Genomic DNA, 14489 nt, shown 5'->3' on the forward strand with positions numbered 1-14489 from the left:
AAATTTATTAAAGGAGCTTGTAGGCGGCGGAACCTTTATACACTTACGCATATACAAACGTTTATGGGTAATACGTCGAAATATTGATTTAAAGCGAAGAAAAACTCCATTATATGACATATTCCATTAACAAAAGTGACAAAATAACCCCTAGAAATGAAACACTGAAATACTATTTTGATCAAATGCTCTGTTTTCTTTGCAATTGTGCGTACGATATGTTGATTAATTGACATGACATTTAACGGAATTAATTGTATGCATAATTACAATAAATATGAGATATGTGTACTAACAGGTATGCAATATTCTCAAACCTGTATACTTTTTAAATAAAACAGTTTACTGATTCCTCTCGATTACGCATAATGGTGTAATAGGCTTCGAAATTTTTGGATAACAATATTTCTCTTTATTGATAGAAAATATTTTAAGCAGCAATCTTACGGAAATAAAGTCGATTCCTCGTGATGTGCCGAGAAACAGTCTATCTATATTTTCGCGCGTGTATTTACATGATATCATCTACACCCCATTATTCGCACCCTTGTTCCCAGAGTAGATATCTGCGTCCAATCGATATGACTAACCTCTGACCTATTATCGCGGCTTGCCAGCGAGTTCTTCGTTATGAGATATCGTTTCTCGAAACTTAGATATAGATACTTATGGTGGTTGCAACGAATTACTCGATAAAGCTCTTTCCGGGACGCGTATAAACGATTAAAGGTACTACATTAAGATTATTGAACCCTGTTTTAAAGTGTTTCACAAAAATATAACTGAATATAATGTGTTATATACACAGTATGTATGTTATTAATTGTATAATGAAATTATCAGTAAAGGATTGCAGACGCAATCTATCACGTAATAGTAATTGAAAGTAATTATAGCAGCTCTTCTCAAATTTTTTGTTTTTAATTTAATATTTTTAGAGTAGTATTATATTAATTTTCAAAACTTTTACTCTCGCATAAACGAGCAGATATAATCTCGAAATGGCATTTGGGGCCTTTACGACTAAAAAGCCTCAAGAAATTATCAATAAAGGATTGCCGACGCAATCTATCGCATAATAGTAATCGATAGTAAGTATAGAATTTTAGAGTAGTATTAATTTTCAAAACTTTTACTCTCGCATAAACCAACAGATATAATCTCGGAATGGCAATCGGGGCCTTCACGGCTAAAAAGCCTGACGCTTTGAATCACAAAGTAGTCCGGGTACTTAGACAGCGGTTATTTCCTTGATTTATAATTGATTACAAAATCCCGTGAACCTAATCGCGGGGACACATTGTAGCTCGTATAACTCACGCTTAGAATCTTGGTCAGTGGAATAGAACGCGGCAAACATGCACGATCTTGATTAGTCTAATTCGTGCAACACTTTACAAGCTCGCCAGGTTTACTTACTTGCATTGTAGGACTATGCGCGCAACCTGATGTACGATACGTCTCTCGGACATTCTGCTGACTCACATGTACATTGGGTGTAGGGTCAAGGCTTTTCTTACGTCTGTTTTGGTCAATGATACGGGGTAACGCACGAATCAAGTACGCACCGCACTATTATTAACCTAATTCACAGAAATTATCAATGACTCCTATCAGACACATCGCGCGCGCGCGAGCGCGTTTATATTTGCAAACTAATCACTTTTGTTAGCGCGATTAATAGTAACTAATGGAGTTTCGCAAGATTCCTACTGGTAATCAGCATAATATACGCTACCTCATTACGCTATCTCTTCTCAACATTCTATTTACTACATTGCCTTACATTTACTTAATAGGCCAAAATGCAGTAGTTTCAGATGATTTGGATCAGACAACATAAGTCAACGTAAACGAGTCTCTTATTACACCAATGTTCGTGGGAATTAAAGTTCCCGATTTATATCGAAAAACGTGACGTCTCATTGCAAAAATTGAAGAGAGGCAATTATTTTCAATGCAAGATGCAGACCGTAAAGTAAACCAAGATTACGTGCACCCGCGCAATGTGACTTCTGCTGTCTCGTTTGTTCCGATTAAAGCACTCACAGCGATTCGCGCGACTCGAGATACCTATGTATATCGAATATTGCGTGATCCAGCCAAGGTCGTTACCATACGGTGGCCTCGTGTGATCCGGGAATCAACACCGCGCCAAGTGATTACGGTACGATCTTGGTCAGCCCGCTGAGCCAAGCAGAAAACGTTTTCGGATTGAGTTGCTCCACTTAGCGGAACCGGAATCTGCCGCTGCGCCGTTGTAGCCATTAGATCGGGGCTCTCTAGGTACTGCGGAGCCATATCAGCTCGCGGATTCAAGGGCCGTTTGTTTGGCTGACCGAGACCATCCGTATCTACTGACCCGTTAAGTCAAGAACAGACCCGCTGTACTTTATGCTCCAGACCCTTGGGCGTATCTACCTCTCACGGTCGTGTATGTCATACAGGCTGTTACAATATCTTCTCTCTTGTCTTTCGAATGCTAATACCAGTGTCTATATCAGTTCAGGAGTTTGTGACGACCTAAGGTTTGGTAATACGATTTGCAACAGGCTACTTTGACAATAACAATTCCAAGTTCTTTGCCTAGACTGCAAAACTATGCAACGTCGCCAAAATGCTTCACTGAAGTTTAGGAAATTAAGTGAATTGCGATTACCATATACGACTGTTATAATAACAAATAAATTGTGATATTGTTTGCAACGCAAGGGAGATATTCTCAAAAGAGGATCCTCTGAAGAAAGGATGCTCGTATTGTTATACGCAATCTATAGTGCCAGTTTAATATAACTGGATCGAGATCTGCTTCGAAAGAATTCTGTTAACTCTAACGAGCTTATTGTTAACAGGAAATATTGGTTAAATATGGATAAATGCTAGAAACGTGTAAAAAGGTTGTAATTACTACATGGGGGGGGGGGCAAATTTAAAAATCGCGTATTCTGCACTGACAAAAAAAGTTTTGAACTAAGTAAATAGATTTACTTAAAATTATTTTTTATACGGAAGTAAATATTTATTCTATTTAAAGACAAATATTATCATATGCCTCGGTGGTCGAATTGGCGACACGCCCGCCTAGAGCGTGGGGAGGTCCAGGTTGAAACCCTGGCGGAGGTAATATTTTTCGCAATAAACTTTCTGTACTATTAAAGATACCAGGTATGGTCAGGAAAACACTGGCGTTGTAATTACTATAGTTAAAAAATGTGGGTTCTTATAAGAAAAATGTGAAATAGGAAATTTTTGTCTGCTTACAGAACTGCCGGCGGCAGTATGCTGGGCGACGTGAACATCTCTGCGATACTGGACTCCTTTTCTGTCAGTTACGATAAAAGAGTAAGGCCGAACTACGGAGGTGAGTGGAGACTTTCCCACGTCCTACGATAAACGAGATCATTCGTGAATTTTGATACCATGCGCAAAACTTGTCAATTCAGTACGTACGGTTTACTTGACCAACGTCAATCAATTTCAATTGATTCGCGCCTGTGAGGTAATATGCGTCCCCGAACAAGTTTTGCGTTCGGCACGAAGCTTTTCCCGTCTCATTGTTTATGATCGTTGCACTATTACATGAGCTCTAAAACGTTACCTTGCAGCTAACGAAAATGAAGGAGTTAGATGACGAAAGAGACCAAATATTGACACACGGGCAAAACCAATCAATTGGCGGACGAACAGAAAACCAGCATACGACTCTTTTAATTCCACTTCGTTCGCTGCAAGCGCAGAAAAAGCTTTTTACGTGTGCTCGGATAGAAAAAAATAACTGGTACCGTATTCCATCCTTTAATGCAGTGCGGAGATAAAAGAAACTAAAGAACGGAAGACGGTGGATAAACGTACGCAGGATTCGCGTAAAAACATTTAATGCACGAAATCGATACGCGATAAATCAAGACGTAAAACGCGAGCTTTCGGATCGCTGTAACAATGGCGCGGCGCAACAACTAAAGCTTCGGCAAAACGCTCGAGGAAATATTTTTGACGTCGCTTATCATCTCCCACGTTTTACCCTACAAAAACGACGAGCTTTCGAGCGTACCACCGCTTTCATAAAACAACTCTGACAGGAACAGTGCGGCAGCACGTGTACGCGAATCGCATCCTGTTTCTCGGCAAAGGAGTAATTTGCAGTTTACCACGCGGCTCAACCGCGCAACTACCAAAAAAGAAATACCGATAAAACGATGCGGCAGACAGCGCGTTTCTATCGCGGAGATAGGAACGGCACGTGACTCCCCGGAGATAAAAGTATAAAGCGCGAGGCGTGCTCTTTTAGCCCCCTGATCAATCCGCAAAGTACAGTCGCCACGTAATTTATGGGTAGCGACGTTCTGCGCGAACGGCCGGTTTCAAATAAACGCCAGGCGTTTATCGACTGCGAGCGCAATACGATTTTGCGGCCGAATAAACGCGATGCTTATAAAACATAGGGATATTAAAGAGCCATTAGTCCAGTTTCGAGTGAGCACGCTCGCCACTCGAGAGTCAGTTAGAGGCAATTAGCGCCTGCCAATGGACGGTCCGGCCCACTTTCGGCTCGATAGGCCCGGGCGAAAGAGTCCCCGCGCGCGATTCAGACCGGTTCGCGGGACCGATGGTACCGATACGGCGCTACGATTACGATCGCGATTCATACACGTCGATGACTCCGCCGCGAAAGAGTCATATTTTCGGGGATGGCCTCGCGGAGGTAGGGCGGGGCTGGAGCGTTTCGATAAAACTCGGATCGATGCTGGGACGCCCCACGGGTTGCCACGGGTTACCGTTTAACGGCATCTCCGCTCCGACTACACAGAGACGCAGTATCTCGCCTTCAATTACGATTTTGACTTTGATTTTGTCGCCGCGTCTCGGCAGCCCCTTTTGTCCCGGATCCCATTTCAGAACCGCGCTCACACTTTCGGCCCGGCGTCGCGATTGCAAAGACGTTAATGCCTCTGTTTCATACAGCTGCTCTATTTCTCCCGCCTAAAAAGGATTCGCGGCTTGATTGACCGAGAATCATTTTAGCCCTACATTTACGAGGAAGCTAAAAACGTTTACCGATATTTACTAGCCTGCGCAGATATTCTCGCGCCCGCAGTTATAATCGTTGCTATTATAGGTCAGATATATAAAAGTCGAAAATGCGGTTACAACTGAATAATTAAAAACGCCAATTCGTGTGAGGATGGTTAAAATTACAAATTGCAATTATATGAATTCTCAGTGCGCGATAAAATAAATATGCATTCAGCGTACTATTATTTAATTACATTCCACGCAATTGTTGAACATGCAAGCTGTCTATATTATATGAATATTATTCAATTTATTTCTCTGCAACGGCGCGGGCATTATTTCGCCAACATTAAAACAATTCACAATTTGCCAACTAGCTTCCGGTACAACAGGCCTCACTGTCGCAATCACTGTCGTGGAAATCACGGTAAAAATACACAAGCTCGACTTCCCAAGGTACACGTGCATTAGGAAAATGCATCAGAGATAGCTCACCCCGCGGTAAACTCGGGCTGGCTGTCAGACATAAAAGACGACCGTTTCATTTTTCGGGCTCACGTATACAAGTTGCTATCGGCAGATCGCAAAAAAGTGCGCTAAATGTACCGTCTAGATTCGAATCGCCGATATCCGCTTCTTGCCGCTCCCGCATATCGATACGCGAGATCCTCGGGGGAGATACGAGTTTCTAACATTTAAAATTTAGATCGGTACGCGGACATTACGGAAACGGACACGAGAATATCGCGGACGAACGGGATAAAACGTGCCGCCTGCCGCTGCTCTCTTCGATTCGTAGTGCTTCATTGGATATTCCCCGGAGCGCAGCCGGATTTTCAAACACAAGCTACGCCGCTGCCATCCAAGGCCTACGTAAAATGACAAAATACGTGACGAGAAACTCGGAATGTTTGCACTCCATAAACTCGCTCTGTCGTAATGATAAACAAAAACTTTTCGCGTTTGCGTTAAAAAAGAAACTCCACAGCGCTCAAGCGCAACGTTGCTTCGGATACAATTGCAAACAAACAAATTAATTAAAACAATGGGATTTTACGCTTTATGTTATTTATATTTCTTTCATAAATATACGTGGCGAATATTTAATGTAGTTACCAAGTACTTTTCTGTTCGCGAGAATAACGAGAAAAACATATAGGCTGTTTACAGTTTATTAAGGATAATGTGTTTAATTTAATTCAATGTAACACTCGATATTACATGACGCATAATAAAAAGAAATAATACATAAATACAAGAAACTTCGTAGTTTCGGGCCACGCGGGGTTGACGACTGCAATTTTTTGATCCTACGGCCGATTATTAATTTTTGTTCTTTTCCACTTGCATCACATGTGTCTGGAATAGTTTTTAATCTTTTTTTTTTCGGAACATGCTCTCTCACGGGCGATCGGTTTGCACAGGAGAAGCATACTGGCGCGTTTCAATTAACTCGATACCACGTCGGCCGTGCGTTTTCCAACATGTCGCGAGAACGTCATTGTGAAATATGTGTCCTATATGGGATGTTCCTCGGCTATAGGGGCTTTAAAAACATCCTAGAAATGGAAATGAAGATATATTGGTCGAGTGGCGCGCGATGGCGTTGGCAGAGCCGTTGTTTACGAGTCAACTTTATCGCCAAACGTGGACACGTATATGCGCCTCGCATTCCCCAACCCTTTTCCCATCGCCCCCTCGGCCCCGCCGACCCCCCGGCAACCGCTTCTTTCCGTCTGCGCCCGACTTCCCGCCCTCCTTCGCCCTCTGCCCGAAATTTCGTCCATAAACTTTTCTATGGTGAGATACCGCCTGATCGGGCGCGATTACATTTTTCCGCTTCGTCTTTGCGGCCGATCAATTCGACCGGCAGCCGACTTCGTGCCTCACATCTGCTACGGACTGCTGAAATTTTCACGAACCCTCGTCGGGTCTTTGAATTTAGATTTCGCAAGGATTACGGGCGAAATAGCTTATGTCACGTCGCATATTGAAATACGCGAGCGTAAGCGATTGTTTATGGCCACGTAACTTAACGGATGTACCTCAACTGAAAGTCATTAAATTTTATTACAAAATTTTATTAAGCTGTATTAAACTTTAATGGAAAAAAGTACTCGCAACCCCGGGACGAGAAGATAATATAAGATAATATATAAAAAAAAAAGAAAAAGTATTATAATTTTTCGATATCCTTTTACTGACTTGGCTTCGGATAAATTTGCAATAACTTATTTGCCCCGGTCAAGTCCGAGCGCGTAAAACACAAACCGTGCGACACAGAGCGCGTCACAGCGCTGCCGCATAGAGGGATTAAAAGCCTTATCGTCGTTGCGTCGACTACGATTACAACCGAGCACACGTAAATTAGCGCATAAATTATTATCGGACATCGTCTAATCGAAAGCGATTACCACTTTCAGCGATCCATCCAACGTAGCGAACCTCACCAACATACCATTTCGCATTCACAGTAAACTCATAGAAAAAAAGTACCGAAAAAGAACGAAAGAATGAAAGCAATACATGCGATACTTGCAATTAACGAGCGAATGCCATACAGTCACTCTCACCGTGTAGCTTGGCCGCGGCCGAAAACCGGCGACTCAGTCTTACTAACGTTCGATTTCAGGTCCTCCCGTCGAGGTGGGCGTCACCATGTACGTCTTGAGTATCAGCTCCCTATCCGAAGTGAAAATGGTACTACCTCTAGGTCTTACTCAGTAATTCCGCTGAAAGTTATTCATTACTATCGTTCTCGGCTAAACACAATCCAACGCCCACCCACTCTCCCCCTCGCCCGCCCGCCCGTCGGTCTCTTCGCCCAAAGCGACCATGTGTTTTTTAGTGCCCGTGTACTTTTCAAGTCAACGATCGCCGCTGATCGTTACTGAATTGCAATTAGTATCTTTTACCCGCCGAGCATACACGCTGCACAGACACACCTGGGAGACTTACACACGCGGCGACACGAGTGCGGATGCATATCCGGTTCGAACACACTGTTGTACATACACGCGCACACGAGTGTGCATTCTTTTTCTTTCCCCCCCCCCCCCTTCGTCACCCTCGCAACGAATGGGACAATTGTTGTTTCGAATTTTACTCAGTTCTGTGTACAGACTCGGGAGATTTTTATCTCATGCAGCATAATTTCTCACCCCCCTATTTGTGTTATGTGTGTTCGTTAACTATTAAAGCGCGCAAACATATTCTGTTATTTGCCTCTTTCTTCACGAAACAGATACTTAAACATCGCACGACGTACCCAGGTAAACAATTTATTTCAAAAATCAACAAAGGCAACGAGAGAGCAACGCATGTTGATTCCGGCGGTCGACTCCAATGTTGATTGCATTAACAATCAATGTTTGCACCTATGCGGGTGGTCTCTCGTGCCGTGTAGCCTCGGCAAATAATTCGTTCATTTTGTTAATCACGCGCTAATTGGAGCAATACTTTCAGCGGTCGGGTCAGCTCCCCAATAAACTACTCGTTGTTTAATATGTTCGCCGATGCGTAGACTATCTCCATCGCCTAACGACGCTGTCGCGATTATTTTTCGCTCGACGACTGCGAGCCCGCGGCTTTAATTTCGCCTTGTTTTTAGTACGACGAAAGAAATTCGAGCCTTGACGCACCGATTGATGGGACACGAGGGGCGCAACAACGATCCTCGCCATTGCACGACGGTACCGTCGTCGTGTCGATCGACACCCCGACGGTGAAACCAGTTAGCATGCCAGAGCCGCATCCGCTCTGGGCTATGTGTCTCCTTTGATGTGCTGTTCGTTTAAACGACGACGTTTGGAACCGCGAAAACCGGGTAACACGATTACCGAAACGATTCAGCGCTCGCTTCGAGGACCTCGCCGCGCCGACACGAGGCGAGGTCCAATTTCTTGGCGCGTTGGTTCCGAGATCCAATTGAATTCAAGCTATGCGGAAGAGAACTAATCGGTACTGTGTCAGTGTCTCGTTCGTCGAACAGCACGTCTATTAAGCGAGACAAGCGCTCAAGTGAGGTAAAAGTTTCTCGCATTGTTTATCAAATCGGATCATCGATCGAGATTCTTTTCGTAACGTGTATTTCAATTCGCCGCGGGAGAAGTAGGTGTGCCAAAACACATGTTCATTAATCCTAATGTAAATTCACGACTTCTAGACGCGCGGTAAAACGCGAAATTTCTATCACTTAATTAGTCGCGGGACGAAAATGAAGGCTATTAATCTGTTTGACTTTACGGCTCTTTGATGGAACTTTAGGCGGTGCTTTACGTTTAGTTTTCGCTTGATATCTCAACTTCGAACGTGACGTTGGGACACACTCGAGAGGACTAATCAGTACACTGAGAAAAATGTCCGATTAAATATAATCGGGTAATCCAATGTTACATAATAACAAACGGATTTATCCGATGGAAATTTTTCTCAGTGTAGGATTCGCCCTCATGGAAAAACAACGCAAAAGCAAAATTACTGTACATCAGTAATTTCTAACGATTTAATTACTGACATTCAGTTACTTTTCCGTAAAGGATGGAGGAAAAGTAACAATCATCATTCTCATTGACGGACTTTCCTTCGAATTATCCGAATCTTTTCGCGCGATACACTTTTCTCTCGCCTGAACCAGTGCACCCCAGTCGTACATCATCGTCTCGCGACGTAATTACTTAATTGCCCGCAGACGCGAGAGAGAAAGCGCTACGCAATCACCGCGTAAAAACGTCAATTTAGTAATCAGTACAAGTCGCACTTCGCAAACGCGCGCGACGGCGATTACGCAACGCGGTTTACCGCTTGCACTTGGAAACTACCGAAATGAAGCTAACCAAGCGCCGAGTCCCCTAACTCATTTGATATATTGTAGTGCCATGTGGCCCGTCCGCTTATCGCGGTGCCGGTTTACACCGACGCGAGGAATGAGTGTGCGCGTGTATGACTTTATACACGCATTCTCCCGTACACACACATAAAACCTACACGTACACACCTTAGTAGCGAGCAACAGAGAGAAACAGAAATATATACTTAAAAAAAATGGACAAAGTACTATTTCATATTTCAGATAATATATAGTGGCTGTCCTCGTTCCTCGCTCGGGAAACGGGGCTGTAGTTTCGGGGCAACTGGAAGCAGCGAGACCGCGTGGATGCGGTCGCGAATCGAGCTAAATCTCGAGAAAGAAAAAACAAACAGCCGGACTCGTTCTAAATTATTGCGAGGTAGTTTCCGTTTAATGCGCGGGAACTGGATTTATTTCGAAAATAATCTCTTAACCAGACGTTTGATGTGATTCATGCGCGCGCGCGCGAGCTATATCGGAACGCGAAATGGCCATTAAAATTTTCGACCGCCCGGCAAAGGGATCTTACGAAATCGCTGGATCGAGCGTCGGGACGAATTTTTTCAGTTGCTCCGAACTGCGCTTTCGTTTTCTGCGGGCGTGGAAAAGTTAGTTCACTGATTTCCTGCCTGACTTTGAGCCTGGGCTGCCCCGAACGTCACGTAGTGTTAGAGAGAACGTGAATGAGGAGCGTCTTTTTATTGCTTTCTGCTCTCAGGGAAAATAGTATTTTGTTCAATTATATTAAACACGCACGACCGTCCCGTTAGACCGTTCTTAGACGCTCTAGCTGCTATGCCGCGGTTGCTGAGATGGGCTGCCGCCTGCCAACCACTTATAATTATTATTACTCTATGTCCCGCCACCCGAGAGAAATCCCCCTTTTGCCCGACACTTCCGTCATCTCTCTCTCTCTCTGTCGAAACACCGCACGTATCACGCGTTCGTCTACGAACACGCGAGAGAGAACAATCCGCGACCGATTGGTCTCGATCGCTATCCGCCCGAATTCCTTCCAGCAACTCTTTCGGTATTCAAGGCATCCCCCTCACATCCCCCTAGAAGCTAAAAAAAAATGGATTTCGCCCGGAATCGACGACCGCAATGACAATGACAGCAATTCAGTGTAAAGTAACGATGTCGTTCGACGAGTGTTTCGACAAGACGGCGCGCCGCTCTCGATCACGGAGGGGCGTCTAATATAGGGCGAAAAAAAAAACGACATTACGATAAAACGAGCCGTATCTCCCCGGGATACGTACTCGTGTAGCCACACGAGTCTAATTGGAATACGACGAGTGATCGGCAAAAAAAAACCACGATGCAAAAGAGCGAAGGAAAAAGCGAGAGGGTGAGAGAACGGAGAACAAAGCAAAACCACTGTAAGACGACGCGGTACGAAATGAAAAAAAAAAGTAGTAGTAAGGTAATGTCGTACCGCGTACACGTGGCTGTGATGTGTATGTAACATAATACGTAAGAGCATTATAATACAATGCCTAATGTAACGAGACAAGTATGGATGATTCTTCTAGCTTTGGAAGGCAACGTGGCCGACGACGAGTCCTGTTGATTTGGTTCCGTGCAGGGTGCGAGCTCTCCTCGACTTGTCCGTTCACGCCTTGCCTCTGGCTCACACGGGACAAAAGCGAACGGCCCGGTTTGTCCAAAAGACACAAAGAAGGGGGGAGGGGAGGGGAGGGGAAAAAATGCCGAACGCGAATTGTCCGCGCGTGTCGAGCAGCGAATCGCGGCGCGGATTCGTATCGGAGCGCAATCGGGACGCGGGATTTAAATTCCTCCGATGGACGTCGACGCGCGAGACACGCGAGACGCCGGCACGCAATGCATGCGGCGTCCGTTTCGAAGGCACTCGCTAAAGCCGCCTAAATTTCGACGCGCGACGTGAGTCAGAGGTAAAGGCACGCATTCTCGTCTTTACCACTGTTATTGTATTACTGTTATCTCTAGATGTCTACCTCGTACACGATTAGGTCGTACACGGTTGATTAGAGATTGGCGGGTAATCACAGCGACCAAGGCCGGATGGTTTTGTTGATTGCAGGTCCGCCCGTGGAGGTCGGCGTCACCATGTATGTCCTCAGCATCAGCTCCGTGTCCGAGGTGTTGATGGTACAGTTTGCATTCAAACTCATACAAACTCGACATCGACAATTGCCCGTTCATTTATTTCACCCAGCCCTCGCGAAACAACCACGCTCGTCCCCTCCCACCCGCTCACCACCCCCAACCCCCCCCCCCCTCCCCAAATACCCGTCCGCCTCCCACGTGTCCGTCGTGTCAAAAAGCGACAACGGGAACGTCCATTTCCGCCCGACACAGCCGTTTCACCATGCGATGGCACGATCGATCGTAATGCCAAAATTCTGTCGATATTGCTTTAAAGGGGGGTTTTTTTAACCCACGCGTTTAATTGGACCGATCATCATACGTCGAGCGTACCTATCGTGAAACTGACGCCACCACCATCATTGATCGAATCAGCTTTACCAGTCGCGCCACTTGCTTCCGATTGCGTCCGCAGTATCATCTGTTCCGGCTTGTTTATTTGTTACCGCCGTTACGACGGCACGATGGATGTTCGCGCAAAAATACGAAACCCCGTTGCCGCGGAGAAGCGCGAATGCGATTCGACGATAATAAAAAATATCGCCCGTTCGTGGTGACGTGCAAACGTACGCGCGATTAACTTGCTGCCTTTTTTTCTCTCTCTCTCTCTTTTTTTTTTAACACGTGGATATTGATTCGCACGCGTCGAAGTCGCGCAGAAAGTAGCGAGTAGACGTAAACCAGGGCGATATCTCCGCGCGCGCGTATATATTCACATCTGCTTAAATCTCGAGTCGTTCTCGATATCTGGTCGCGGGAAAGTGCACCGGGGGAAATACGTGCGACGCGCATAGCGATGTTTATGTCGGCAGCAAGGGGCGTATCGACACACAGCCACACTGTATAAGCTATACACGTACACACGGTCACATGTACGTTCGTACACGTGGAGATACATACCGGTGTACACATTCACACTTACACACACACACACAGAGAAAAGCGACAATAGTATACACACGGATGGCCTACTAACCTACGTTTTTATAGCTCGTCACAGCTGTTTGGTTGGCTGAACTGTTACAAGGGAACCTTGCTACGTTCCACAGTCTTCGCAAGATATATTCTTGTCCACTTCGTTTATGGTTTATGGTTGAGTCGTTTGATTCGATTTGCGATGTTCTTGTTGCATGGCCCAACCCGCGGTGCTCGAGCCGACGAAGGACCGGCTGGTTTTCCGTTCTCCGTACGCGCGCGAGGAGACCCAAGTGGGAGAAATTCGTCCAGGGGGAGTCCCCGACGGACGCCGTCGTCGGGGACGGGAACGGCGAGCGCGTTAGACCTTTTAATCCCGCGGGGGAACGTTAAATCCCCCTCGCGATATCGCGTCGCTCCGTTTTCCCGTTCGAGGGAAATCGCAGATAAGTCAAAAATATCCGAGCTCGACTTACCGGAAAATCCAGGAGGCGGAAAATCCAGGAGGCGGAAAACCCATCGGGCTTCTCTCTGAAACACAACGGGGCATGCATATTATTGAGAGTCGTTGAAACTAGCGACTACTTAAAATACACGAAACGGCCAACGCGACACGCGACGTCTTGATGCGATCAATCGGCGTGGTGGTACACCGTGGGTTTCGGTTCGAGCACCGTAGGCCGCACATACGTTGAGACACGTTCACGTACGCGTGACCGTACACTCTTATGCGCCCACGTCTGTACATAAGAAGCACATAAAAGTGTACGTACGCGTACTCTGCGTCATTGGTACACGTATATATCTATATTGGTATTTGTTTCTCAATATATTTAAGGTATATAGCGGCACCGTACAACGTATTGTGTATTACGCATAATCCTGTAGTAATCGAAGGTATTTCGTTCCGGTGTCGGCAATCAGTTTCAAACTAGCACAAGACTGGATCCATTCTCTATCGGGCGCGTCCCGAAGTATGCGCGTCGGATCGCGGACCTGTACGAGCCCGTTTCTCCGGTAACAATTAATGCCAGAAATGAAATCGCCGACGGGAGACTCTTCGGGTATCGCGACGTGACCAGTCGTATCGGTTGATCGCCCGAGAAGAATCGAAAATAACACGCGGTTCGTCAATGCCGCGAGCCCCGGTTACGGTAAAATTTTCAAAGGACCCTCGGCTCGTGATGAATTCCAGGGCGGCAGTAACGTTGACTTACCGCAGCCCGAAGCACCGAACGCTATCGCGTTGAGCTTACGGTCGAGTCTCACTCTTTCTCTCTCTCTCTCTGTCTCTATCACTCCGTCTCTCCTGCATATTTGACGCATAATCGCGCGAGGGGAACCGGCACGTTTCGATTTTCGTTCGCCCACGAGGTCCAGAGTGCGAGTTTGGAGCTGAATGTACGAGGCTGGACCCCAGGTGTTGAGCCCTGTGCGGAAACCAAATCAAGTCGACACTGTCACCTGGGACGTGACGCGCGAGTTTTTACACCCGCTGGCGAGTTTCCATTCTACGTTATCCTCCTCCCCACCCGCGTCTTTTGTCTCGTCTCCCTATCTGTCCCTCGTCGCGAAGCGACTT

General features: G+C 45.8%; 1 protein-coding gene across 5 annotated transcripts in view; it reads left to right on the plus strand.

Moving 5' to 3' along the window:
- Positions 1–14489, plus strand: part of LOC105567127 (gamma-aminobutyric acid receptor subunit beta) — a 69231-nt gene that overhangs the window by 33393 nt on the left and 21349 nt on the right. For 3 of the 5 annotated variants that reach the window (XM_012021710.1, XM_012021712.1, XM_012021713.1), the window contains exons 2-3: positions 3264–3361; positions 11928–11995. In XM_012021710.1, coding sequence (XP_011877100.1) covers positions 3264–3361; positions 11928–11995 — 166 coding nt within the window. Of the gene's footprint in view, positions 1–3263; positions 3362–7645; positions 7714–11927; positions 11996–14489 lie in introns of all 5 variants that reach the window. The other 2 variants (XM_012021709.1, XM_012021711.1) reach the window with 1 other exon arrangement.

The sequence above is a fragment of the Vollenhovia emeryi genome, unplaced genomic scaffold, assembly GCF_000949405.1.
Source record: "Vollenhovia emeryi isolate VEMERY1.0 unplaced genomic scaffold, V.emery_V1.0 DF939140.1, whole genome shotgun sequence".
Lineage (NCBI taxonomy): Eukaryota > Metazoa > Arthropoda > Insecta > Hymenoptera > Formicidae > Vollenhovia > Vollenhovia emeryi.